Source organism: Helianthus annuus, chromosome 17 (genome assembly GCF_002127325.2).
Source record: "Helianthus annuus cultivar XRQ/B chromosome 17, HanXRQr2.0-SUNRISE, whole genome shotgun sequence".
NCBI lineage: Eukaryota > Viridiplantae > Streptophyta > Magnoliopsida > Asterales > Asteraceae > Helianthus > Helianthus annuus.
This window is the reverse complement of record NC_035449.2, coordinates 86874525-86901147: the sequence shown is the minus strand read 5'-3', so window position 1 is coordinate 86901147 and position 26623 is coordinate 86874525. Positions and strand designations below refer to the sequence as shown.

Here is a 26623-nt window from a genome sequence, read left to right as displayed (position 1 = left end):
TTTTTACAAACAAAAGTTGAGCACTTTTCCTTCTTAAAATTTTTGGTTTGGTCGTGGAGACCAGGGATTCAGTCGGGGAGACTGAGGGAGTTCAGCCCTAAAGGCTGGGAGGTTGGTCGGGGAGACCAGGGATTCAGTCGGGGAGACTGAGGGAGTTCAGCCCTATAGGCTGGGAGGTTGGTCGGGGAGACCAGGGATTCAGTCGGGGAGACTGAGGGAGTTAGCCTGAGAGACTAGGAGATTCAGTCTGAGAGACTGGGACGTAGTCTAGTGGGACTAGGAGGATTACTTGATTGTTTATTGGTGACTAACATGCTTATTTGATTATATGATTGATTGTTTGTGCATATGTGTGTTTGTGTTACACATGCCTTCATCAGATACTGGAGAGTCAGCCAACACAGATCCCATGGTCATAGTATCAGACGACATAGTTTCATCGGAGCATGAGGTGTACACATCTGATACTACCAGCACAGACGATGACGACTTCCAGCCCTTTGCGCTGCCTGATGTCGTAGCTGAGCCTGCTGATGGCCATATCGCTGGGGATTTGCCACTCGCGGTGATCCCTACTCCTGTGCCCCTTGCTTCTTATCCGGTTATTGATATGCTTCTCGATATTGTTTCCGACGACAACGTCGACTTGTTTGAGGAGGACCCACTTGAGGATGACGTTGAGGATGAGATCCTTATTGTTGCTGGTGATATTCTAATTCTTGCTGATGCTCCTGCAGAGGAGACTCCCGTTCATTCACCTGTTCTAGACTCCTTTGAGTTTGTGGCATCTACACCTTCGCACACGCAGGGTGTGCAGCACCATTCGCACGACACAAACCCTGACATGGCGTCATCCGCTGCACCTGCACCTGCCCCCAGTTTTGAGTTCGATCATGATGTTGATGATGATTCAGATCCTATTTTTCCACCTGGTTTTGATCCAGACCATGACATTGAGTTTATTCATTTAGACCAGCCCTTGGAGGATCCTGTAGCCCCTGTCGATCCTGTGTTTGCTGATCCAGCTGACTTTGACTTGGAGTTTGTTGATCCAGAGCCTGTTGTGACCCCTGAGCCAGTTGTTGCTCCTGACCCCGCATTTGAGCATGACCTTGTTCATGCCGATGCACCTACTGTTCCTCCTTTCATTGATGATATACCTGTTGATGATCATCATGTTGTTGCTCCACCATTAGTGGATGATCATGCTGTTGATGTTCATGTTGATGCTCCACCCGTTGCGGACCTACCTGTTGTCGCACCACATCCTGATCCTATGCCAGTGATGTTAAACCATGCACCTTTTGCGACCTATATTGACCCACGATACGCTCACACCCACAATGGGTGGATAGACGATGATGATGATTTCCCACCTTTCGTGGTACCTGTTACACCACCTGTAGCACCCGTTTCAGCCCCTGTTTCAGTTCCTATTGATGTTCCCTTGCTTCCCACACATACTACAGATGTTCACCGCACCGACTTACCTGTCACATTTCTTCAGGACATACCTCCACCACGTCCTGGAGAGGGTTCATCACGACAGCCTTTTGGTCATACACCTTTCATGACAGGAGGAGATCAGTTTGTGCCCCAGATTTCTCATCCTACTGTTGTTCCCACTGTTGCACCATTTGCTGTACCATCCTTCGCTCCATCTAGTGAGCCATTCCTCTGGACCACGCCCCCATCATGCCACCATCCGATCCGTATCACCCATATCACATGGGGTACTCTACAGAGGATATTCTCACATCCTTCATGATACAGCAGGAGGCGCTGACCCGTCGCGTACAGGAGCTGGAGAGAGCTCAGCGACCCCCGTGCCAGTGTCAGACTCCACCTGCAGCATCACACCCTCCGCGTCCACTTTCACCCGATTCTGTCGCTCGTTTTTGGACTCCTGAGCAGCAGATAGCTTACTTGATGCGTTCTCATCGCGCTATGGAGGAGGATTGGCTTCATATGCGACGTCTACTCTTTTCTCGTTTTCCCCCTCCTCCACCGCCATCAGCTTAGGCCATTTTGTACGACACGGGTAGACTTTTGATGAGAGGACCGCGAATGTGCAGATTACACAGCCTTTTTGGACACCGCATTTTGGAGGATTATGACTTTTGATGTTTTGTATATTGGTTGTTATTGACACTGATTTGATAGTTTGGACTAGGGCGATGTGGCCCTTAGTCATTGATGATGTATGATACAGCTGTGAACTTGTAAACCTTACATTGTGGTCTTGATTTATGACAGCGCAATCGCAGTATTCTCATTATATGCGATGTTGGATTGATTGCTTATATTTTATAACATGAGATGTTATGTGTTGATATTGTTGTTACATACGTACACTTTACTTACTATGACCTGACCTATGTGAAACATCTTTTAGAAGATGCCTCCAAGACATCAGACACGCATGCCTGCCAACGAGGCAGAACTCCAACAGATCATCGCTGCCGCCATTGCGCAGTATGCAGCCTCACAAGGAGGAACTAGCGGGAGATATTCAAACAACAACGGCAATAACAATCCAACTCATGGTAATGTTAAGTCGTCGAGACATACTACGATACACTTGGATATGTTTAGCACGTTCGCTAATACCATTTGTATATTTTAACGTATGTACAGGGTGCACTTACAAGCAGTTCCTTGACTGCAAGCCCGTGAACTTCGACGGCACCGGAGGTGCTGTTGCTTTTGTGAGATGGGCTGAAAAGACTGAGTCTGTTCTCAGAATGAGCAAGTGCGCTCCAGACCAACAAGTTACCTACATTTCTGGGCTATTTTTGGACGGAGCCCTATCCTGGTGGAACTTACAAGTGCAAACTCTTGGTGAAGCCGCAACTTATGCGATGACATGGAATGAGCTAAAAGAGCTCATGCGAAGAAAGTACTGGTCACGTGCGGAGATTCAGAAGCTGGAAACGGAATTCTGGCATCTGAAAATGGAAGGCCCGAAAATTGCGGAGTATGTTCAGAGATTCCACGATCTGTCACATGTGGTACCTTATATGGTTACACCGGAATTCAAGCGAATCGAGCGCTTTATTTGGGGTTTAGCTCCACAGATCATGAGTATGGTCACTACATCCAAGCCTGCGACAATCACAGAGGCCATCGATCTGAGCGTAGCTTTTAATGAGGAAGCCATCCGTTTAAACAAGTTTTCGAATCTTGAGCTAAAGAAGAAGGAGACTCACGTAGAGTCATCTGGCGAGAACAAAAGGAAGTTCTCGAATTTCAAGCAGGGTACAAGCAGTGTTGGCAAGAAAGGAGAATCAAGCACACCGGTCCAAGCTGCAACCGGTGCTAGGAAGAAAGGAAAAGGTTATATGGGTTCACTGCCCAAGTGTAACTCCTGCCAACGTCATCATTCTGGCCGGTGTGGGCCAAAAGTATGTGAAGCTTGTGGAAAAGTTGGCCACCTGAAGGATTCTTGTTGGGCTAACGCTAGCCGGGGAGGCCAAGGAGGTTATGGTAATAGGAACAATAATCGTGGTGGTAATGGAAATCGTCCGCAAGGAAACAATGGAGGAAATGGAAACCGAGGAAACAATGCAAATCAAGTTGGTAATGCGAATCGAAATGAAAACAACAATCAAGCTGGGAATGGAGGTGGAAATGGGCAAAGACTGGGTTGTTTTAACTGTGGTGATGTTGGACATTTCAAGAAGGAGTGCCCGCAGCTGAATCAAGCACGCGGAAGAGTGTTTAACATTGAGGCGAGGGAAGCGCGCCAGGATCCCAATGTTGTTACTGGTGCGTTCCCAATAAATCAACGCTTCGCATCCGTTTTGTTTGATACTGGTGCCGATTATAGCTTCATGTCATTAGAATTTAAGAATATGCTTGGGCTAGCCGCTAGTAAATTAGATATCCCGTACTCAATTGAACTAGCTAATGGAAATCTAGTTGAAGCTAATGAAGTTGTCCGAGGTTGTGTGATCGAATTGGGAGAGCGTGAGTTTACTTTGGATCTACTGCCGGTCAAGTTGGGAAGCTTCGACGTGGTAGTAGGGATGGATTGGTTATCAAGCAACAAGGCTAAGATTGTCTGTCGCGAAAAGATCGTTCGCATCTCGACCAAAGATGGAGAAACGATCGTGGTTCATGGAGAAAAGCGCGATACACTTCTAAGAATCATCAGCTGCCTAAAAGCTCGAAAGTGTCTACAGAAGGGATGTGCTGCCTTCTTGGCACACATCGTGGATAAGAAAGCTGTTGAGCCAAAAATTGAAGACATCCCTGTCGTAAAGGAGTATCCTGAAGTCTTTCCAAAGGACATGCCAGGATTGCCACCCCAAAGGCAAGTGGAGTTCCACATTGACTTGGTCCCAGGCGCCGCGCCTGTGGCTAAGGCACCTTATCGACTTGCACCGTCTGAGATGCAGGAATTGTCAACACAACTACAAGAGTTGTTAGACAAGGGATTCATCAGACCAAGCTTCTCACCTTGGGGAGCTCCAGTTCTGTTTGTCAAAAAGAAAGACGGTAGTTTTCGTATGTGCATTGACTACCGGGAGTTGAACAAGTTGACCATCAAGAATAGATATCCTCTGCCAAGGATTGATGATCTATTCGATCAGCTCCAAGGTTCAAGCTTTTATTCGAAGATCGATTTGCGATCAGGTTACCATCAGCTAAGGATACAAGAGGAAAGTATCCAGAAGACAGCCTTTAGAACTCGATATGGACACTATGAGTTTCTGGTGATGTCGTTTAGGTTGACGAACGCAGCTGCAGTTTTCATGGACATAATGAACCGAGTTTGCAAGCCATACTTGGATAAGTTCGTGATTGTGTTTATCGATGACATTTTGATTTATTCAAAGACGAAGAATGAACACGAATAGCATTTAAGAGCCATTTTGGAGTTGCTGAAAAGGGAGAAGTTATATGCCAAATTCTCGAAGTGCGAGTTTTGGCTACGTGAAGTCCAATTTCTTGGACACGTGGTGAATGGAGATGGAATTCATGTGGACCCCACCAAGATTGAAGCAATCAAGAATTGGGAGACTCCAAAGACGCCAACCGAGATTCGACAATTCTTAGGTTTGGCTGGATATTATCGAAGGTTCATTGAGGATTTTTCAAGGATCGCTCAACCACTGACACTCCTCACGCAGAAGGATAAGAAGTTTGATTGGGGAATCAAACAGGAAGAAGCGTTTCAGCTGTTGAAAGACAAACTTTGCAATGCGCCGATCTTAGCGCTACCAGAGGGAACTGATGATTTTGTGGTATATTGTGACGCTTCACGTCAAGGTTTGGGTTGCGTGTTGATGCACGCCAGAAAGTTATAGCTTATGCTTCGCGCCAGTTGAAAGTACATGAAAAGAACTATACCACGCATGATTTGGAGCTAGGCGCAGTGATATTTGCGTTGAAGATCTGGAGACACTATTTATATGGTACGAAGTGTACAATCTTTACAGATCATAAGAGCCTGCAACACATACTCGACCAGAAAGAACTGAATATGAGACAAAGACGTTGGGTCGAATTGTTGAACGATTATGACTACGAGATCAAGTATCATCTAGGAAAGGCGAATGTGGTCTTCGACGCCCTAAGTCGAAAAGAGAGGATCAAGCCCATATGGGTTAGGGCTTTGGAGATGATTATCCAGACAGATCTTTCCCTGCGCATTCGTGCCGCGCAGAAAGAGGCTCTGAAAGAAAGAAACATTGAAGAAGAATATCTCCGTGGGATGGAGAAGCAGTTAATGCCAAACGAGGAAGGAACGTTATGCTTCATGAAAAGGATTTGGGTTCCTCTGTTTGGTGGATTAAGAAAAGTTATCTTTGATGAAGCTCATAAGTCACGATACTCTATCCATCCAGGAGCGGATAAGATGTACCAGGATCTTAAGGATTATTATTGGTGGCCTAGGATGAAAAGCGACGTAGCGGTTTATGTTAGCAAGTGTTTGACGTGCGCCAAGGTAATAGCTGAATACCAGAAGCCTTCAGGACTTCTACAACAACCTGAGATTCCCAAGTGGAAATGGGAACAAATTTCGATGGATTTTATTACAAAGTTGCCAAGAACGCCAAGAGGTCATGACACTATCTGGGTAATAGTGGACCGGTTAACGAAATCTGCGCACTTCTTACCCATCAGAGAGAAAGATAACACGAGAAAGTTGGCCGAAATCTACATGAGAGAGATCGTTGCACGTCATGGAGTGCCTCTCTCGATCATCTCTGATAGAGACGGAAGGTTTGTGTCAAGGATTTGGCAGTCCTTCCAAGAAGCATTCGGATCTCAGTTGAATCTGAGCACAGCTTTTCACCCACAAACCGACGGCCAGAGCGAGAGGACTATTCAGACATTGGAAGATATGCTGAGAGCATGTGTTATAGACCTGGGAGGTAGCTGGGATAAACATTTACCATTGGTCGAATTTTCATACAACAACAGGTACCACACCAGTATTGGAGCCGCGCCATTTGAAGCTCTATATAGCCGCAAGTGCAGATCACCGCTTTGTTGGTCTGATGCAGGTGATAGACAATTGGTTGGTCTTGATGTGGTCCAGGAAACCACAGATAAGATTGCACAGATCCGAGATCGCATCAAGGCGGCTCGCGATCGACAATAATGCTATGCGGACCGAAGAAGGAAACCTCTGGAGTTTGAGGTAGATGACATGGTTTTGTTGAAAGTATCACCCTGGAAGGGTGTGGCACGCTTCGGGAAGCGTGGAAAGTTGAATCCGCGTTATATTGGTCCATTCCGGATTCTGGAAAGAATTGGTTTAGTGGCATACAAGTTGGACTTACCTGCCGAGCTGAACGGTGTCCACGATACATTTCATGTATCAAATCTAAAGAAGAGTCCAACGTAAGATATTGTTGTCATTCCCGCAGACGAGATTCATATTGATGACACGCTCCATTTTGTCGAAGAACCGGTTGAGGTTACAGATTGGAAGATCAACAAAACCCGCAGGAGTAGTGTCAAACTCGTCAAAGTTCGTTGGAATGCAAGACATGGTCCAGAATACACCTGGGAGCGTGAGGACCGAATGAAAGAGAAGTACCCCCACTTATTTCCCAAGACCCCTGCAACTAGAAGCAGAGCCTAAAATTTCAAGGACGAAATTTCTTTAACGGGGGGAGAATGTGACAACCCTCACATTTACAGGTATCCGTACACTAAATTAATATTTAATTAGTGCTTATTTTCTGTGCTTGACTACAATTATGATTAAACTGCTTACTGACTTCTGATACATACATACTCATGGATCACATTTTATACTGTCACTCTATTATTTACGCACAAACATTAGTGACAACCTTGATGCACCAAAGCACAGTTAGCACACTAAACGGGTAACCCAGAAAACATACTGACAATGCCAGCATCTAGTCAGACACTATATTGAGCCCAGTATTAGCCGAGAACAAAGTACTACACTGGTAGGGAGTGTAGGGAAGTGAGGACCATTAAACTGCGTCACTAGGTGATAGTTATAGTGCCCGGAAGTGCCTAAAACATACTTAAAATGCAAAATCCTGCACTTTATTACAAAATTCAGCATTTAAGTTAACTAGTAAGGTGCAAAAACATGGGAAAATAATACTAGACACTTTCCAAAGTGTCAGGAATTCATTGTGTCACTAAAAATAATATTAAAGACACTCTAAATGCTTAATTAGCACTTTAACGGATTAATATCCAACCGAACAACCGGACTTTACCCGGAACATAAAAATATTGTCAATGACATTGTTTATCCTTTTCTGAGCCAGTTAGGGTCCCCGAACACCCTAATACCCGTTATTATACATAACACACTAGTAACTATCTTAATCTCTAACTAATCTAACTATCACTTAACTATCCATTCAAATCAAACCATAACCCCCCCCCCCCCATGATCCGATCGGTTTCCCCATGTGGGGACACCCTTCCACCATTTTTGAATATTTTATTGGATGATGTCTAATATCTTAAGAACATAGTGCATGATGGACAATAGAGATTTTTGGGCTATAAGTAAACCCCTTGGTTCACCATAATCATTCATTTCCACACTTAACAAAAAATAGCTCTCTCTCCCTCTTGCTTTGCTTACGGCCGAGACCACCATCCCCCATCCACCCATCATCAAGTTTGATTCTTGCAATTTCACATAAACACAAAGGTGAAGGGTCACACGCAAGGAGGCTCGGTGCTTTCGGAATCTCAAGGACCTCTCTACGTTGCTTTTATCCACCTTGTTTTCGCTTTGATTCTTCCCTAGCCACGAGCTAGTAGTAAGTGCTTCTAAACACTCTCTTGTTCATGTTTAAAGTGATTAATTAGAGATTTAACGGATAAAAATCAAGAACACTAAAGATCAAAACATAAAGTCTTGAATGAAAGATAAACTTGATGGATAAAGGGTAACTATTGGTGTAAATCTTGTGAATCTTGTTTAGAAATGATTATTTTATGTTGTTAGTGGCTAGTAGTGGAACCGATCGTCATCTAACCACGCTAGATCATGTTCATGGAACATGAACTAGCAATATGTTAAGAGTAAAAGTAGCAAGATGATGAACCCTTCCACACATGAACATGAACTTGTGTAAAAGTGATTTTTCTTGTAAAATGGAGTTCTAAACTAGTAGATCTGAAGATCTACAAGTGGTATTTTCGAAGAACCAAGTCTAAGATGCAAATCTTGTTTAAAAGTCGGATCTTACACAACTAAAAGCATTTTTGCAAACAAACAAGTGTGTAAACTCTTGTGTGACAAAAGGGTTAACAAAGGAATAATTTCGTAGTTTTTGGACTAGAAGTTGTAAAGTTACATTTTCTTTAAAAATAAAATTTCCAAGAAACTGATTTTATTTTTAAAGATGGAAAGATCTACTAAATACGTTATAAAGTTACTACACCCTTTTACACAACTTACAAGTTCATGTGTTTGCGATTTATGCTTATTTTTGACTAGTTTTGTCACACCCCCAAAATCCACCTGCGGATAACACCCGCTTCGGGGGCGTGACTGACCAGGATCCAGCCACCAATTATACCGAATACTTAAGTTGATAACAAAAGTAATACTTACTATTCATAAGCTTAGCAAATATTAAGTTCAGAGTTTAAAGTTTTAAGTTCCAAAACAGTATTAAGTAGCGGAAGCATAAGTACGGTAGTTTAAAACAAAGTTCATGATTCAAAATAAGGTAACACCCAACACAAGGGTGAACAGACACTACACGTTCCCAAGCTGCAAGCTCCTTCGTCACTGGTTACCTGCAAAGCATGCAGTAAGGGGTCAACAATAATGCTGAGTGAGTTCACTAGTTGTCCAGTTTTAATTTCCAAAAACTTTGTTTCACCGGTTAATTTATCCGTTTATACATGCCATGGGGAGCTACCCCAAAAGTTAGCGACTAAACTGTTTTTCCAATACCGAACACTAGGTAACCGTTGCGTATCCGCAGGATGCCCCGATGTCAATGTTCTATCATCATTGACGGATTTCTGAGTACATTAGTTCACGACCGTCCCAAACCAGGGCACGGTGTGAGGCTGGTAAACACCTAAATAGCGCTATCAACTAATAACCCGTTCGCCTAACCCGGCGACTAATCGGTATTTGTAGTAGGGACTTAAGTGATAGAGTTTCGTTTAGTGCCGTTAGTTGCAATCCGTATAAACAGTAATTAACCAAACGGTTTCCCAATACCCGGGAAGGAAAAGTAAGTTTTGTTCCCAATAACTAGGGAAGGTATGTAAATGGTATCCCCTTTTACCAGGGGATAGGGTTGTTAGTCTCGTGTCCCAAACCACCGGGACGCATGCTTTTAAGTTGTGAACTCACCTTGGGTTGCTCGGTAGGTTTAGGTTACTTGTCAATCACGTTGGTCACCACGTCCTAACATGGTTACCGGTATAGGTCAGGTTCGGTATACAAGCATTCACGTAAAAACACATACGGGCACGTAACATACATACAGGTAAACAGTCATGGGGTTAATGAGCCGGCCCTAACAGTAACACAGTCAAACAGAACACAACATCACAAAGTCCATTTAACAGATAGTCCAACACAGAATGGCCCAATAACTAAAATGAACAGCCCACTCGCAACCAGCTGGTCTTGAGTCGCAACCAGGTGGTTTCGGCTTGTCACGCTATGGTTGCGAGTCGCAACCGTGGTCTCGAGTCATCACGTTTTGGTTGCGAGTCGCAACGGCGTGGTCTCGAGTCGCAATCTCGAGGTTTCGACTTGTCATGCTTTGGTTGCGAGTCGCAACCGTGTGGTTTCGAGTCGGAATGCTGTGATTGCGAGTCGTAATGTCGTCGTTGCGAGTCGTAATCTGTCACTTTCATGTACACGTGATGATGCAGAAAAGACAGTCCAAATTGTACACATAAACTCAGACCCAGATTAGGAAACTACCAATAAGATTTCTACAAACACTTTTCCTCATTTGACCATTAAACCATATAGATCAAACTTTGCCATTTTAAATCTTCAAACCATCTTTAACTAGTTCATCAAGTTCATAGTTTCTAGGGTTTTCACCTTAACAAAATCATACATTTACTTGCACCAAAACTCACATATTACAACAAGATTGTTATTGCAAGAACAAAGAACATACAATATATATATATAAATATCCGAAACTTATGTTTAACAACATCATCTTAGCAAGAACTTTAAAGCATAGTATAGTTGGCCATGAACACTTGTAAACTACCATTATCAAGTCATTTTCAAACATGTCACCATATATATATTCAATCTTTACAAAACAACCTAAAGATCATGCATAAAATTACTAACAAAACATTTTTCTAGTTTATTAATCACACATAATTTCTATGCACAAAAGATAACACAAAAGGTAGTACTAACCGGTTATGAAAGGAGGAGCCGAAAACAAAGAAAAGAGAACCGAGAAGATGGTATGTCCGAGTGATAGTCTTGACCGAGTTTCTTGTCCGGGATCTTTGCTTGAACCGAAAAGAGAAGGAGAGAAGTGGTGTTTGTAGAGGGTTTCTAGTGAGAGAGTTCAAGGAGGGTTTGTGTGTGTAAAATGAAAGAAGTGGGGGAAAGGTGGGAATTTATACAAGGGGTTTTCGGGTTGGGCTTGGGGTTTCGGCCCAAACCGGTTTTGGCTCAACGGCCCACTCGAGACCGAGTGGCCCACTCGCAACCGCCCGGTTGCGAGTCATGGTCTCGGGTCGTGGTTTCGGCTCTTATATATATATATACAATACATACATACATCACATATCATGCGCAAAGGTCACGTTTTCATTTAATAATATTTATATACACAAGATATTACAAAGCGTTCGTATGGAAAAACCTCGAGTGTCACATTATCCCCAAGTTTTAAGAACTTTCGTCCCGAAAGTTGAAGCAGCCACTGCCAAGCTAGCGTGTTTTAACGGGGTGTCACATCATCCCCCCGTTAGTTTGGAATTTCGTCCCGAAATTCGGTTGTAGCTTCAGTGCTGGGGTTTTCGTTTGGGAATAACTGGGGATACTTGGACTTCATCTGGTCCTCCCGCTCCCAGGTAAACTCTGGGCCGCGCCGTGAGTTCCAACGAACTCGTACAAGGGGTATCTGGCTACGTTTGAGGGTTTTGATCTCTCGATCCGTGATCTCAATTGGTTCCTCAGTAAAGTGTAGCTGTTCATCAATAGTCAGTTCCTTAAAAGGAATCACAAGTGTTTCATCCGACAAACACTTCTTCAGGTTAGATACGTGAAAAACGTTGTGCACTGCACTCAGCTCTGCAGGCAGGTTCAATCTATAAGCAACCTTACCGATTTTCTCGGTAATTTCGAATGGTCCAACATACCGTGGATTCAGCTTGCCCCGTTTACCGAAACGGACCACACCCTTCCAGGGTGAGACTTTAAGTAGAACCCGGTCCCCGACCTGGAATTCTAACGGTTTCCTACGCTTGTCAGCGTAGCTTTTCTGACGGTCACGAGCTGCCGCCATGCGTTGCCTGATTTGGGAAATCTTTTCTGTTGTATCTACTACCAGCTCTGGGCCTGTGAGTTGACTATCACCGACTTCCGCCCAGCAAAGAGGTGATCGGCATTTACGACCGTACAATGCCTCAAAAGGTGCCGCCTGAATGCTAGTGTGGTAGCTGTTATTGTAGGAGAATTCCACTAGCGGTAGATGCTTCTCCCAGTTCTTGCTAAAATCGATCACACATGCTCTAAGCATGTCTTCCAGGGTTTGGATGGTGCGTTCAGACTGCCCATCCGTCTGCGGGTGATAAGCGGTGCTCATGTCCAAACGTGAGCCAAAGGATTTGTGCATAGTTTGCCACAATTCGGAAGTAAAACGAGCGTCTCGGTCGGAAATAATAGAAGTTGGCACCCCGTGCCTGGAGACTACTTCCTTTAAATAGATTTCTGCCAAGGTTGAGAACTTGTCTGTTTCCTTAATGGCCAGAAAGTGTGCAGACTTAGTCAAACGATCTACTATCACCCAAATAGTATCATTCCCGCGTTGAGATCTAGGTAGCCCTGTAACAAAATCCATGGAAATCTGTTCCCATTTCCATTTCGGGATTTCGGGTTGCTGTAGTAGGCCTGCTGGTTTCTGATACTCGATCTTGACTCTTGCGCAGGTCAAACATTTGCCAACGTAGGCTGCTATGTGGGCTTTCATGCCAGGCCACCAGTAAGTGGTTCTTAAGTCGTGGTACATCTTATCTGAACCAGGATGTACTGAATAACGGGACTTATGAGCTTCGTCCATCACAAGCTCTCGTAGATCTCCGTAAAGTGGGACCCAAATGCGCCCTGCTACATAGTAGGCGCCGTCCTCTTTCTGTTCTAGTTGCTGTCTCGATCCTCGCAGGGACTCAGCCCTGATGTTTTCCGGTTTCAGAGCTTCAATCTGAGCATTTCGAATCTGGGTAGGGAGACTAGACTGGATGGTAAGTTGTAATGCTCGCACGCGCTTTGGTACAGTGTCTTTCCGGCTGAGGGCGTCTGCCACAACATTGGCCTTGCCCGGATGGTACTTGATGGCGCATTCATAATCATTCAGAAGTTCAACCCATCGACGTTGTCGCATGTTTATTTCTTTCTGCTTAAAGATATGCTCGAGACTCCTGTGATCGGTGTAAATGGTGCACTTGGTACCGTACAGGTAATGTCTCCATATCTTAAGCGCAAATATCACTGCTCCCAGTTCCAAGTCGTGTGTTGTGTAGTTCCTTTCATGCGTCTTAAGTTGTCGAGAGGCGTAAGCAATAACTTTCTCGCGTTGCATCAACACGCAACCGAGCCCATGAATAGACGCATCGCAGTACACCACAAAGTCGTCCGTTCCTTCAGGTAACGAGAGAATAGGAGCACTGCAGAGGTTATCTTTAAGTTTCTGAAACGCGGTTTCCTGAGCTTCTTTCCACTTGTAGGTGACGCCTTTCTGAGTGAGCGTAGTGAGGGGTTGTGCAATCTTTGAGAATCCCTGAATGAATCTGCGGTAGTAACCTGCCAATCCCAAAAATTGGCGAACTTCAGTCGGAGTCTTAGGGGTAGGCCAATTCTTTATAGAGTCGATCTTAGCTGGGTCGACGTGGATTCCATCCTTGTTAACCACGTGCCCAAGGAAATGGACTTCTCGAAGCCAGAAGTCGCACTTCGAGAACTTGGCGTACAGTTGCTCGTTGCGAAGGAGTTCGAGGATAAGTCGTAGGTGCTGTTCATGCTCTTCCTGACTTTTCGAATAGATCAAGATGTCGTCTATAAACACGATCACAAATTTGTCGAGGTAGGGTTTGCATACCCGGTTCATGAGGTCCATGAACACTGCAGGGGCGTTGGTCATTCCAAAGGGCATAACGAGGAATTCATAATGACCATATCGAGTTCTGAATGCAGTCTTGGAAATATCTTCATTACGGACCCTTAACTGATGGTAGCCTGACCGCAGGTCAATCTTAGAGTAGTAGCTCGATCCTTGCAGTTGATCAAACAAATCGTCGATTCGCGGGAGAGGGTAACGATTCTTGATGGTAACCTTGTTCAGTTCACGATAATCAATGCACATTCGGAACGTGCCATCCTTCTTCTTAACAAAGAGTACCGGTGCTCCCCAGGGTGATGAACTAGGACGGATAAATCCTTTATCCAAAAGTTCCTGTAGTTGAGTAGAGAGTTCCTTCAATTCTGCGGGGGCTAGTCGATAAGGCGCACGAGCTATAGGTGCTGCTCCGGGAGCTAGCTCGATTTGGAATTCGACCTGACGATGGGGAGGGAGTCCAGGTAATTCCTCAGGAAATACCTCGGGGTAGTCACGTACTACTGGAAAGTCTTCAATCCTCTTTTCCTTTTCCTGCGTGCTGGTAACAAGTGCTAAGATAGCGGTGTGCCCTTTTCGTAGACACTTCTGGGCTTTCAAGAACGAGATAACGCCGGAGATTTCTCCACTTTTGCCACCTTGTACAATGAGGGGTTTGCCAGAACGGCGAGGAATACGAACTGCTTTCTCTTGACAGAGGATCTCAGCGCGATGCTTGGATAACCAATCCATACCAATAACGACGTCGAAGCTTCCAAGAGTAACAGGGAAAAGGTCGATACTAAATGTCTGACCAGACAACTCTAGTTTGCAGCCTTTGACAACATGTGAGGCCTCGATGTTTCTACCATTAGCTAACTCGACGATATGAGGAGAACTTAGTAACGAAAGCGGACGCTTAAGCTTCTTACTAATACGTAGGGATACATAACTAGCATCGGCACCGGAATCAAATAACACAGAAACATAACGGTCATCGAGTAGGAACTTACCAGCCACGACATTGGGGTCATTCCTTGCTTCTCCAGCTCCAATCACAAAAGCTCTTCCTCTAGCACCATTCCCAGCATTGTTGTTCTGATTGTTGTTCCCAGCTCCCTGATTATTGTTGCGGTTCTGATTCAGTTCAGGGCAATCCTTCTTAAAGTGCCCCTCAGCTCCACACTTAAAACATGCCTGGTTGTTTCCCTGCTGCTGTTGGGGTTGTTGCTGATTCTGTCTAGCTGGGAATTGACTTCTACAATCCTTGGCTTCGTGCCCCATCTTGTGGCATCGCTGACACTGGCCCTTGTTACATGCCCCATTGTGGTGCTTGTTACACTTGTTGCACTTAGGGTAGCTTCCTCGGTAGCCACCCTGTTGTTGAGTGCCCTTGTTGTTTTCAGTTTTCCTTTGTTGTGCTGGGGCCTGAGTGGGGTTAGCATCCTTGCTTTGACTTCCTTCCCACTTACGCTTGCTGTCACTAGAAGTTCCGACAGTAGCACTGATCCTTTTGGGCAACCTGCCCTCTTCCACAGCCTGATCAGTGAGTTTGTGAGCAAGTCGAACGATCGGCTGAATGGTAGTGTGGTTGGCTGAAGTGACATGGCTTCGAATTTCTGGAGCCAAACCTTTGATATATAGTTCGATCCTTCGGTACATTGGTCGTGACATGTTCGGGCAGAGAGCAGCATAGTCATTGGACAACTTGGTGTAGGTTTCAATCTCTGACCCAACCATCTTGAGTTCATAGTACTCGTTCTCAAGCTTGTGGATGTCATCCCGGTGACAGTATTCATCCTTAATCATATCCTTGAAATCCTCCCATGCGGTAGCATTAGCAGTTTCCAAACCAAACATCTGAATCTGCGCCTTCCACCAAGAAAGCGCGCTTCCTTCAAGTGTAGCAGTAGCAAATTTCACCCAATTTGCAGGGGGACACTCGCAAACAGCAAAAACAGCTTCAATTTTCTCAATCCAATGCAGAAGACCTATGGCACCCTCAGTGCCGTTGAAAGGGAGAGGCTTGCAATCCATGAAAGTTTTGAAAGTACACACTGGTGGTTGCGCAGGTGCATGCTGACCTGTTCGTGAGAAGCGAAGCGTATAGGTTTAGAGGCGAAAAGTCGATGTGGCGGTAGGATCTAAACATCCTAAAACAACGAGCTTACCTATAGGGTGAGCTGCAAAAGCCGCAGCCACTGTGTTGAGCAGGTTAGTGAACTGAGCCTGCGTCATGTTAATGTTTCCCCTTCCACGTCCACTCATTGTCTTCATAACCAGAAAACACAGTATGAGTGTGATGTCGTAGTGTAGCGAGAATGAGATAGAAGAGAGAGGTGTATCTATCTAGTTAGGCACACTAGTACGTATAGCATAATAGGAAACATAAGTAAGCAACAAGTAAACACTGGTCCGAGCTATGAGGTCAAAAGTGTTGAGCCTTGCACTTGGAGTGTAGTGTCGTCGCGAGTCACGGGTTATAGTCTGGTTTTCTCCAAAAAGATTCTTTTTCCCTTTTTAAAACCAAGTTCACTATAACCAATGGCTCTGATACCAATCTGTCACACCCCCAAAATCCACCTGCGGATAACACCCGCTTCGGGGGCGTGACTGACCAGGATCCAGCCACCAATTATACCGAATACTTAAGTTGATAACAAAAGTAATACTTACTATTCATAAGCTTAGCAAATATTAAGTTCAGAGTTTAAAGTTTTAAGTTCCAAAACAGTATTAAGTAGCGGAAGCATAAGTACGGTAGTTTAAAACAAAGTTCATGATTCAAAATAAGGTAACACCCAACACAAGGGTGAACAGACACTACACGTTCCCAAGCTGCAAGCTCCTTCGTCACTGGTTACCTGCAAAGCATGCAGTAAGGGGTCAACAATAATGCTGAGTGAGTTCACTAGTTGTCCAGTTTTAATTTCCAAAAACTTTGTTTCACCGGTTAATTTATCCGTTTATACATGCCATGGGGAGCTACCCCAAAAGTTAGCGACTAAACTGTTTTTCCAATACCGAACACTAGGTAACCGTTGCGTATCCGCAGGATGCCCCGATGTCAATGTTCTATCATCATTGACGGATTTCTGAGTACATTAGTTCACGACCGTCCCAAACCAGGGCACGGTGTGAGGCTGGTAAACACCTAAATAGCGCTATCAACTAATAACCCGTTCGCCTAACCCGGCGACTAATCGGTATTTGTAGTAGGGACTTAAGTGATAGAGTTTCGTTTAGTGCCGTTAGTTGCAATCCGTATAAACAGTAATTAACCAAACGGTTTCCCAATACCCGGGAAGGAAAAGTAAGTTTTGTTCCCAATAACTAGGGAAGGTATGTAAATGGTATCCCCTTTTACCAGGGGATAGGGTTGTTAGTCTCGTGTCCCAAACCACCGGGACGCATGCTTTTAAGTTGTGAACTCACCTTGGGTTGCTCGGTAGGTTTAGGTTACTTGTCAATCACGTTGGTCACCACGTCCTAACATGGTTACCGGTATAGGTCAGGTTCGGTATACAAGCATTCACGTAAAAACACATACGGGCACGTAACATACATACAGGTAAACAGTCATGGGGTTAATGAGCCGGCCCTAACAGTAACACAGTCAAACAGAACACAACATCACAAAGTCCATTTAACAGATAGTCCAACACAGAATGGCCCAATAACTAAAATGAACAGCCCACTCGCAACCAGCTGGTCTTGAGTCGCAACCAGGTGGTTTCGGCTTGTCACGCTATGGTTGCGAGTCGCAACCGTGGTCTCGAGTCATCACGTTTTGGTTGCGAGTCGCAACGGCGTGGTCTCGAGTCGCAATCTCGAGGTTTCGACTTGTCATGCTTTGGTTGCGAGTCGCAACCGTGTGGTTTCGAGTCGGAATGCTGTGATTGCGAGTCGTAATGTCGTCGTTGCGAGTCGTAATCTGTCACTTTCATGTACACGTGATGATGCAGAAAAGACAGTCCAAATTGTACACATAAACTCAGACCCAGATTAGGAAACTACCAATAAGATTTCTACAAACACTTTTCCTCATTTGACCATTAAACCATATAGATCAAACTTTGCCATTTTAAATCTTCAAACCATCTTTAACTAGTTCATCAAGTTCATAGTTTCTAGGGTTTTCACCTTAACAAAATCATACATTTACTTGCACCAAAACTCACATATTACAACAAGATTGTTATTGCAAGAACAAAGAACATACAATATATATATATAAATATCCGAAACTTATGTTTAACAACATCATCTTAGCAAGAACTTTAAAGCATAGTATAGTTGGCCATGAACACTTGTAAACTACCATTATCAAGTCATTTTCAAACATGTCACCATATATATATTCAATCTTTACAAAACAACCTAAAGATCATGCATAAAATTACTAACAAAACATTTTTCTAGTTTATTAATCACACATAATTTCTATGCACAAAAGATAACACAAAAGGTAGTACTAACCGGTTATGAAAGGAGGAGCCGAAAACAAAGAAAAGAGAACCGAGAAGATGGTATGTCCGAGTGATAGTCTTGACCGAGTTTCTTGTCCGGGATCTTTGCTTGAACCGAAAAGAGAAGGAGAGAAGTGGTGTTTGTAGAGGGTTTCTAGTGAGAGAGTTCAAGGAGGGTTTGTGTGTGTAAAATGAAAGAAGTGGGGGAAAGGTGGGAATTTATACAAGGGGTTTTCGGGTTGGGCTTGGGGTTTCGGCCCAAACCGGTTTTGGCTCAACGGCCCACTCGAGACCGAGTGGCCCACTCGCAACCGCCCGGTTGCGAGTCATGGTCTCGGGTCGTGGTTTCGGCTCTTATATATATATATACAATACATACATACATCACATATCATGCGCAAAGGTCACGTTTTCATTTAATAATATTTATATACACAAGATATTACAAAGCGTTCGTATGGAAAAACCTCGAGTGTCACAAGTTTGATGTTTGAATATTGAATATTGATGGTTGAAAAGTTGTTGATTGAATTTGAAAAGAAAATGATACGCTTAAAAGCGTGGCCACCTCCAGTTACAGAAGAAACTCTGGTGAAATTTTTCTAGAAAATAACACTTAGAATATTTTTGGTGACAAGTGTTTATAAAAATATTTTTAACTTGTTTTTCCAAATAAATTTCGCCATGATTTTTATATGTAACACCTCGAAAATTCACGTCCTATAATGTATTGACACGTGTCATAAGCTTGAACGTGATAAAGAATACTCTAGAGGGACTAAAGTTGACAAACATGGAAAGTATGTGAATTCAAGGGTTCAGAATGTCAACAAGGGATAAATATACTTTACGGTAACCCTACATGATGCTCATACCTTCAAACGAATAAATCATGGATCATACGGAACTAAATATGAAAGAAAGTGAGAGATTACAAACTACAAGGGTTAAATGTGTCAACATGTTTAAGTTATACCTCTGAGTGACCTTTTTAGCAGGCCCGAAGCTTTGTAACGATTAATTATACTCACTAGAAGGCACGATAAAAATTTCATAAAGTTTCGTAATAATATGAGAAAATTATGATCAAATTCGTATACGAGGGATTAAAGCGTAAACGTAAAAAAGTTATGACTTTTCGGGTAATAACAAAGTGACCAAGGACTTAACAAAGTGGGTATAAGTCTCGAGGCCCTTATACGTAAATAAGAAGGGCTCATAATGCAAGAAATACCCTTTCGAAGAGCCAAGAGCCAAGCTGCAATAATGGAAAGATTTGAAATCTGACAGCAGGTCTCAGGCGGGCCGCGTAAGGCTTAGCTGAACCTTACGCGGGCCGCGACAGATGCCCATATGCAGAAAACACAGGCAGCAGCCTGTTCAGCCTTGTAACCAACTTTAACAGATCTTTTCATCAGCATGGGCGACCCCTAACAGTTCCTAGGCACTAGGAAACACTTGTAATGATCTGGGATCAATGCTAGACTTGTTTGTCATGATCATAATGGATTAAAATCACTATATAAGGCCACAATGTTTGCAACATTCTTGCATTCATTTCCATCTGCACTTGTGAAGACTTCTGGAGTTCCAAAGCAGACCCAAGTCATCCCTAATCGTGCATAGGTCTTTGGTAAGTACCCTTGACCTTCCTTGATTGAGTTTTTACTTAGTTTTAGCTTAAAAGTCAAACCGTCGTAATTAACGTTTGAATTGGCAATTAATCACTAATGGTTCAGTAATTAGTTGAATCAAAAGTGGTTATAAGTTGGTAATCATATGGGCTTTAAACCCTTAAAAGGGCACCCTCTGATTCCCGCTCTAACTAGATCAAATGTCGGGTCAAAGATGTTTATAAAAAGTCAACAGAACCATAATTTTCGGATTAACGTGTAATTAGCAATGCTGAAGGTGTGTAACCTATTTTACCACTCTTATAACTTAGTAAGAAGTGTAAGAACATGTCTAAACATGTTCGACCCGGCAATTTTCTGTTTAGACCCGGTTCGGAACCGAAAGTCGCAAAACATAGACTTTTGCTTTGACTTCAGTTCTGACCCGATTTAGTATGATTTAGATATGCCTTAGAGCTTCCTTACGACCAAGTTACATAATGGTTTAACCCTCTGTGATTGGTTCGTTGATTGTCCATTTCATTTGCACGTTTCCGTTAATTGCTCAATGTTGACCATTACGCCCTTTTTGACCATAAAACGAGAATTTTAGAAATGCGAGAGGACAATAATCTTTGTTACTGATTTATAAACATGTCCCTAAAGTTTCATAACAGTTCGAGGTCCAGAATAGGAGTTATGCTACATAGCGCATTTAAGAAACTTTTTGTTAATTAAACGGCGTCATTAGCATAAGCCTATCTAAACCCAATTTTCGACACCAAACCTTTTACCCACTGATGTAATATAATATTTTGGGATTTTTAAAGAATTTTAATTATTTTTAACCTGCTCATAACCTAAGGTTATGACCTTGATTCGGTAAATACCGATTATACCCTTTTTGGTTATAAAATGAGTTCTACATAGTATTTTGACGCCAATCCAATTGCTACTGATCTTATATGTTAAATAAAGTATTTTGAACCTTATAACCTGATCAAAAAAACTCAGATTCCCTGTATAACCCGGAAATCGCTTAAAACGGCTTTTTAAGCGTATTAAACACATAGTAAGGGTTTAAAACCATTTTTTGTCATATAAGACTTATCACAAGCCGAGATAACCTGTTAAAATAAGTTGTCCTACTGATGATTTCAGACCCGAATCTTAGAATTATAATTAATCTCTTTTATAATCTTTAAAATGACCAAAATATCCCTACGGGGCTTAATATGAGATTAAACTCGTTTTGGGCGTAATGGAAGATATCCTACTGATATCACAACATATCTAAAGCATATTGACTTAGGAAACCTGTATAGGAGTCTTACGGTTACCCGTTACGCTAATTGCGCGTTCGGTTCGGTTTATGTAACTAGTTTGCATAAATTAGCCGAAACGGGTCAAACGTTATCGTTTTTATCTCAAGATCCAGAAGGTGTTTAGTTCACCCATAGTATACAAGTCTTTAAACTTGTTGGGACTAAAACACATTCTATTCCGGTCTTCGCCTAATCATGCGTTCAAACCGTAGCTTTCGTTAAAACTAACCGGTCTAAGTTTAGGCTTAATTAAAGACCCGTTAGGATTCTAATAGGTTATTATCAACCTTCGTTCCAGAATAGGAGACCCAGTAAAAGCTACAAGCACTTGCTATTTGTGATTGATACTTGTAAAGGTAAATACTTTTAACTTATCTTCCCTATACGGGCTTGGGGTATGGTATATAAACTACCGCTTGGTCGAACATTGAATCTTTAATCGATTAGAGGTTAAATCATTGATATGCTCCGTTTTGAAATGTTTTGTTTACTTAAAGCCTTTGGGGGGTTAATGACCATGTCCCGGATATCCCTGGCATCATTTTACGAAATGGCCACGACCTAAGCACGGGGTGTAGAAGTACACCCATCAGTGCCAAAAATAAATAATGTGGTGTGTCTATTGATCTTTAACCCGATCTACGGATCGGGCTACTGAACGCATAAGGAACATGTAATTCTTTTACAAGATTATATTCAAATAATTATCCCAAGTTATAAAAAGTTGTGCCTCGTGCATTCAAATCAATTTTATCAAACCTTTCAAAATGAGTTGGTTGAATGTATTTACCAGTGTAAACTGCGTATTTTCTCAAAAAGGTTAAGTGCAGGTACTACGCGAACTAGGCTGGCTTTCTCCTAGCGTCCCCAATAAGTCTCGCAAGCTTGGATGCCAAAACTATTGAACAATGTTTTCCTATTTATTTTTGATCCACCTGTGGATTATTTTCAACTATTTGTGATACTTGATATTACAGTTATATTCGGTTGAAATATATCTATCTTTTGCTTCCGCTGTGCATATTTAATATTGTGTTGTCTGACTATAATGTTACCAACTACGTCACGAGAATCCCCCACCGGGGCCACCGGTGAAACGTGGAATATCGGGGTGTGACAGGTTGGTATCACAGCCAACGTTGAGTGAATTAAACACTAACCTAATGTGTTTGATCTCAGTGACACAATTGCACATACACGAGTCTAGACAAGAACTTAGGACAATTCCAAATTTGTTGCTCTAGTTTGTCCTTTAGTGTTGTTGTTTATATCAATTGTTTGAACAGGAAATATGCCACCAAGATTCAGAAGAGGAGGAAGAGGTAAGGGGCCAATAAGCGCTCCCAATGATCATGAGGCTGGGCCGTCTCACCTGCGAACTCCTTCCACTACAATGAGTGCCGAACCTCAGAGAAACAGGAGGAACCTTTTTGAGCCCGCTAGATGGTCTGTCTCACACAGTTCAACACCTTCTTACCGTCACTCTTTTGGGCCGCACTCGGAAAACGAGCATGATAACCCACAACCTTCATACATACCTCTCCAGCATTCCGTTTCGCGCCGTTCCTTCGGCGATCCTACTCCTGTCTTTCAGGGCCGGTTTAACCCGGCAAACTTTATCCAAGAACCAGTGGGTTTTAACCCACTAGGACCAGAGGACCACTTCTCAGAAGACAATGCAATGGACATGGACGAGGACACGGATCCCGACAAACCTGCAAGAGGTACCCCCAACCATCCCATCGAGATCTCTGACGGATCATCCTTCCATGGAACACCCTATCAGGGTCCAGACAGTTAACAAGCAAGGTTCAACCAATATGAGTGGTACTTTACACCCTCTCACCATTTATCGCCTCATGAACAGCAGCAGCAGGATCCCTCGGGGGATTCACGTTTCGTGGCAGTCACACCACCGCCCCCTCCGCCACCAGTTCATCAAGCACCTCCAGAACCACCAAGGCGTAGGAGAACAGGCGCGCGGATATCCGCACGAGGAAGGGATTTTCACTTTAGCACCCCTCGACATTCCAGTGGCAGTCATTACCCGCCACTGCAGGAAGACCCACAAATGGGTGGGCCCTCAAACCCAGTTCAAGAGGTGAATTCTGCACCAGTTGCACCACCACCGCCACCATTTGGTTATGATAACCCGATACCTACATACGCCAGTTCCACGGCATATAACCCAATTAAGCAACCAACTCACACTCACTACAACTATATTGAAGTCGACCCATACCTGGTAGTGGCAAACTACAACGCCCTTCATCCTGAAGGACCATATGGAACTCCCTGGGGAATGGGATACCCAGCTCATGGGTATCAAATACCTGCTCGACCTCCGATTCAATAGCAGTCGCAGCCACCACGTTTTTCCCCACCGGAGCAGGAAGAAATCCTCCACCGGTTAAACAGGGTGGAACGAGATTTTGAAGAAGAGCGTAAGAACAACCATGGATTCCTCAAGGGCCTGGCAAGCAGGTTAAAAGGAAAGAAGAAGAAGGATCATTAATCCCTGTATGTATTATTGTATTCCCTATTTCAATCAAGTCCCTGTGTGGACTTGTCTCTTTAGTCCCTGCGAGGACACCTATCTTAGTATTTGGTCCCTGCATGGACTTGTATTTCTGTTTAGCCTCTGCGTGGGTAATTCGTCTATCTAAAAAGTCCCGTTTAGGGCAATGTGTAATCCTTTTTAATATGTAATGGAATGCTAAGTTTATAAATTTCATTTTTGTCATTATATGCATAAATACATTATGAAATAAATAATTCAAAATCATTCCTTTTAAAATATATCTGCCTATTCAAATATTAACTTAGAATCTTAACGGTATAACCTAGCCTTCGTGTGATGATAAGACTTGGCCAAGATGTTAAGACCTGGTTAAAAGATTCAAATCTCTGTTAACGTCTGAAAACATGTTAACACTCTTGGCAGATGTGATTCGCTAAAATCACACGCGTCATTCTTATATAAGGATTCCTCAAAAGATTCCTAAACTTAACTTAATGATCTATAAATCATGAGTTTAAATCATCAAATAAGATGATCGTATATCAAGCATCCATTAGTGATGTAGTGCCTACGGGCCATACTCATTGTCGTATAAGACAAAAGACAGTAGTAGTCTACGACTCCCTGTCAGAAAAGGTAAAGAACTATGTTCGAACCCTAATGCTTTGATTCTCTGAAATCATGGCTTATAATTTAAAATGTCCTTGTGACTAGGCCTATTGTGCCACTAATAATACTGCTATTGTCTTATAATTAGGATAATTATAAATAAAAATCCTAAATAAAATTAACCAAATATGGTCTATGCTTACCATGGTTAATGAATTGCCATAAAAAGACAATTCCATACTAAACCAGTGTCAAATCTTATGTAACAGTTCAACTACATGGCTGATTCAGATGAAATAAATAGTCACCCAAGAGAGAATCAGAATGATGCTCGGATTAATATAGCAGGTGCTGAACTGCAAGTGTTAATAGACAACGCTGTTACGAAAGCCTTGGATAGGCAGTATAGTGAGTCGAGCGGTTCTCGGAGTAGGACCATATCCGCACCGCATTCCAAGCCTAAGACTCATTCTGAGGCCCACAACAAGCCACCACCCTCAAGAAAGATGAACCAAAGAAAGACGATGACGATCGTCACTCTTCAAACCGGCAAAGTGTCCCATCTCAAAGGATCGTGCTGAATCAAGGACCCCGTGATAAGGGTTGCTCCTACAAATACTTTGTGTCATGCAAACCCAGGGATTTCACCGGGGAAAAAGGGGCTATAGACTGCATGACTTGGTTGGATGAGATGGACACAGTGGTTGATATCAGCGGGTGCGCTGAGAAGGATGTGGTAAAGTTTGTGTCTCAATCATTCAAAGGTGAGGCCTTAGCCCGGTGGAGATCATTGATTCAAGCTACGGGAAAGATTCCACTGTACAGTATGTCATGGGAACAATTTGTTGCCCTCATCAAGGATAACTACTGCCCTCAGCATGAAGTAGAGAAATTTGAGTCGGATTTTCTGTCATTGGTTATGAAGAATCTAGATTGCCAAGCTTACCTTACGAGCTTTAATACAATGTCAAGGTTGGTTCCTTATCTGGTGACCCCGGAACCCAAAAGAATAGCTCGTTTCATTAGGGGCTTAGCCCCGGAGATCAAGGCAAGTGTAAAAGCCTCTCGGCCAGCTACTTTCAGATCTTTAGCTGATATATCTTTGTCCCTCACACTGGACGCGGTCAGGCAGAGATCGCTAAGGAACACAGATGCCGAGAAAAGGAAGCGTGATGATGACAATTCACGAAGGTCAGACAAGAAACACCGGGGAAACAATGACCACAAGAAGGGGTCTGGTTCTAAGAAGCATGGGCATCAATCTGGAGATAAGCCCAAGTGTAAGACTTGTTTGAAATACCACTTTGGGAGGTGCAGACTTGACTCAAAATCCCAATCTCAGTCGAGGCCTTGTGGGATTTGCAAATCCACGGAACATAAACCCCTGGAGTGTAAGAAGCTGAAGGACGCAACGTGCTACAGTTGCAACGAAAAAGGGCACATTAAGACAAATTGCCCAAAATATGCAAAGAAAGCTGATGAAGGAAAGAAGACCAATGCTAGGGTCTTCAGGATGGATGCAAAGGAAGCTATGCAGGACGACAATGTGATCACAGGTACGTCCCTTTTAAATGACGTTTATGCGAGTGTGCTGTTTGATTCGGGAGCTGATAAATCTTTCATAGATAATAAGTTTTGTAAATTGTTGAATTTACCTGTTAAAACCTTAAGTGTGAAGTATGAGGTGGAGTTAGCAGATGGCACCTTAGAAGCCGCCTCAACCATATTAGAGGGATGTTTCATATCCATTAAGGACCACTCTTTTCCGTTGTCCCTACTTCCTTTGAAGTTAGTCGGTTTCGACATAGTTTTAGGCATGGATTGGTTATCTCATAACCAGGCCCAGATTGTCTGCGATAAGAAGCAAGTAGTGCTCAAGACTCCGTCTGGTGAGTCACTTACCATTCAGGGAGATACCCGGTATGGACTGCTGGAGCAAGTATCTATGCTCAAGGCCTCTCAGTGTCTGAAGAAGGGTTGTGTCATCTACATGGCACAAGTAACTATTGATGAGCCGAAACCCAAGATTGAGGATATCCCTGTCATTTCTGAATACCCTGAAGTATTCCCCGAAGAACTACCTGGGTTACCCCCAGATAGGCAGGTGGAGTTCAGGATTGATATTATTCCTGGGGCAGCACCTGTTGCAAGAGCACCCTACAGATTGACACCCACAGTGATGAAGGAATTGAGAACACAACTGGATGAATTGCTAGCCAAAGGTTTCATTAGACCTAGTTCGTCTCCTTGGGGAGCACCAATCTTATTTGTAAAGAAAAAGGATGGATCGATGCGTCTGTGC

The 26623-nt window shown here is 43.3% G+C and overlaps 1 protein-coding gene across 1 annotated transcript; it reads left to right on the top strand.

Moving 5' to 3' along the window:
- Nucleotides 1–610: 610 nt before the first annotated feature.
- Nucleotides 611–1768, top strand: LOC118488865 (magnetosome-associated protein MamJ-like). Its single transcript, XM_035986275.1, has 2 exons — nt 611–898; nt 977–1768. Exons 1-2 carry the CDS (start codon nt 611–613, stop codon nt 1766–1768), a joined length of 1080 nt encoding a protein of 359 aa, XP_035842168.1.
- Nucleotides 1769–26623: the final 24855 nt, after the last annotated feature.

Bases quoted from the DNA above. Each gene is read 5' to 3' on its own strand.
- LOC118488865 (XM_035986275.1), top strand. From the start codon at position 611: ATGCTTCTCGATATTGTTTCCGACGACAACGTCGACTTGTTTGAGGAG. The intron at 899-976 runs GTTGATGATGAT...CATTTAGACCAG, and splicing joins GTTTTGAGTTCGATCATGAT to CCCTTGGAGGATCCTGTAGC.